We start from the raw sequence: 2,712 nt of genomic DNA, 5'->3' as shown, positions 1-2,712 counted from the left end.
GTAAACTCCGCCCCCTGGTTCAAGCGATTCTCCGGCCTCAGCCTCCAGAGTACCTGAGATTACAGGCGCCCGCCACCACGGCCAGCTAATTTTTGTATTTTTAGTAAAGACGGGTTTCACCATGTTGCCCAGGCTGATCTCGAACTCCTGGCCTTGAGTGATCTGCCAGCCTCAGTCTCCCAAAGTGCTGAGATTACAGATGTGAACCACTGTGCCTGGCCTGATCACGTATATGTTTTCATGTGGCTGTAACACAATTCATGTTTTCTATTTTTTCCTTCAATTTCTTCTGTATATTTTTCAAAAAATTATTCCGTTTAATTTTATTCCGGTCATCATAAAATGAGGCTATTCTGTAACTTTCTTTTGAAATGGAACCACTACGTACAATGGCTTGTGGCGCCTTGAAAAGCAAGTACAGTTTAAACAAGTGACAGCCTGACTGTGTTATACAAGATGAAGCATTCGCAGTCTGGGACGCTGGATCTTTGTCAGAAACAATTCTGTCAGCTAGTCTTGTGAGTACGTGCACGCCAGCAACGCGCCCGTCTCCTTACAGCACGGTTAGCGCGTCTGAAGACAAGTGCGCGGTCACGTGCAATATTCCCGATTCCAAAGCGCATACCCAGCGGCGCCGGGGAGACGCTGGCGTGGCCCATTGCGCAGGCGCAGGAGCCGCGCATGGGGCCTCTGCTCAGGCACTGCCGCGGACGACCTCGGGGTCCTTACTTGATAGGGACCGGAAGTGGCGTGTGCTTGGCCTTTCGGAGTCCCTGGCCCGCGGGCGTCGGGTGTGAGCTGCGCCCTCAGTTCTGAGGGTTTGTGGCCCACGGCTCCTTCGCGGTCCCTGCCGCCATCGCTCACGCTCCGCGTTGTAGAGAAGATGGTGGGTCGGAACAGTGCCATCGCCGCCGGTGTATGTGGGGCCCTTTTTATTGGGTACTGCATCTACTTCGACCGCAAAAGACGAAGTGACCCCAACTTTAAGAACAGGCTTCGAGAACGTGAGTGGGTCCCCTCTCCCCTGGCCGGGCCCTCTGCCTCCGGCCGCGGCCCTCCATAGGAGGGTTGTGCCAACTTGAAAAACAAGGGGTTCTTACCGCCCACCTGCCTGTGGGTCACGCAGGGTGACCGCATGGTGCGGCTGGCAAGAGGAGATGGCGCTGGCTGCGCGGCTCCCGGGGCTCCAGGGCCCCGCAGGAATTCCCTCCATTTTGGAGGAAGGATTTTTCCCATTTTGTTTTCCCCAAACACTTGAGCCGTGCATATGCTCTCTAGTTTGTGTTACAGTTTCGGTGTGTGTAGCGTGGGGAGGAGGTTGTCTCTCTTTGTCGTTCATCTTTTTAAGCCTCTACTCCTAACTCAAAAGTGCATTTTGTTGCGGATTTTAGCCTGAGGCTAAATCCGCATGCTCAGTGCGGTATCATTGTTGCACGTTTTTTTTTTTTTTTTTTTTTTTTAAAAAAAAAAAAAAGACCGGAGTCTTGCTCTGTCGCTCAGGCTGGAGTGCAGTGGCGCGATCTCGGCTCACTGCCACCGCCGACTCCCGGGTTCAAGCGATTTTCATGCCTCAGCCTCCCAAGTAGCAGGGATTACAGGCGGCCGCCACCACGCCCGGCTAATTTTTTTGTGTTTAGTAGAGACGGAGTCGTCAGGCTGGTCTGGAAGTCCTGACTTCAGATGATCCGCTCGCCTCGGCCTCCAAAGTGATGGGATTACAGGCGTGTGCCACCGCACCCCGCCCATTGTTGCATTCTTAAACCCTCTTGGTAGCTTCGCTCTAGGGTGCTTCCAAGTTATGAGTGAATGCTACAGAAATTGCAGGGGAGTCCAAAGGGCTGCGCTTCTCCCGTGGCTCAGTCTTATTTCATACCTGCGACATCTTTGAAGAGAGGTCTACCAGAGGGGAATCGTGTCATGAAAACCGCTGTGATCCACCTTGAATTTGGGGAGAATCTTCATTCGCATCACTGAAGAGCAAATTTATTGCAATGAGAAATATTTTTGTAGCTTGATTGTTCAGCCAAAGCAGTTTTTGAAATTAAAATTGTTACGTAAGTTACTAAAGCCCAGAAAGTACAAAGAAGGGATTGTTGTTTACTTAAGTAACTGGTTATTTAATTCAGCTATACCAAGTCATTTCAAGTGTTCAGTAGCCATGTGTGGGCAGTTACTCCAGCGGTGATCTTACTAGTACTCAGAATGAAACATCTGATTCTGGTGTTGCATAGTTTTAGTACTGTTCCTTACACATGGTAATTGAAGAATGCTAGAGATTTTTTTATGAGTAGAATAATTTTGCTGTTTGATGTTTTTGTTATGAAGTAAAATTTATTTAATTTCGCAGCCTGTTTAATGGTAATTGCGGCCCTGCATGGTGGCTCACGCCTGTAATCTCAACACTTTGGGAGGCCGAGGCAGGCGGATCACCTGAGGTGTCAGGAGTTGGAGGCCAGCGAGGCAAAATCCCATCTCCGCTAAAAACACAAAAATTAGCTGGGCGTGGTGGTATGTGCCTGTAGTCCCAGCTGCTTGGGAGGCTGAGGCAGAATTGTTGGAACGAGAAAGGCATAGGCTGCAGTGAGCAGAGATTGCACCACTCCACCTCCCAGTGGGGACAGAGCAAGATTCTGTCTCCAGAATATGAATATATGTATAATCAGCCAGTCACGCAATTTTATACACACACACACACACACACACACACACACA

General features: G+C 50.0%; 1 protein-coding gene and 1 non-coding gene across 2 annotated transcripts in view; both read left to right on the top strand.

Moving 5' to 3' along the window:
- The first annotated feature begins 617 nt into the window (after window positions 1-617).
- The window catches only part of TOMM20 (translocase of outer mitochondrial membrane 20), a 16,413-nt gene continuing 14,318 nt past the window's right edge, over window positions 618-2,712 (top strand). Inside the window, exon 1 of the mRNA XM_037737812.1 lies at window positions 618-1,004. Within this exon, the coding sequence (XP_037593740.1) occupies window positions 884-1,004 (121 nt within the window). The 5' untranslated portion in view covers window positions 618-883. The remainder of the gene's footprint in view (window positions 1,005-2,712) is intronic.
- LOC119470878 lies at window positions 1,749-1,884 on the top strand. Its single transcript, XR_005199845.1, has one exon. It is a non-coding gene; the product is annotated as a small nucleolar RNA SNORA14 (small nucleolar RNA).

Source organism: Cebus imitator, unplaced genomic scaffold, assembly GCF_001604975.1.
Source record: "Cebus imitator isolate Cc_AM_T3 unplaced genomic scaffold, Cebus_imitator-1.0 Scaffold42, whole genome shotgun sequence".
Taxonomy (NCBI): Eukaryota; Metazoa; Chordata; class Mammalia; order Primates; family Cebidae; genus Cebus; species Cebus imitator.
Note: the sequence above shows the minus strand (reverse complement) of the source record. Positions and strands in the feature narration are given on the sequence as shown.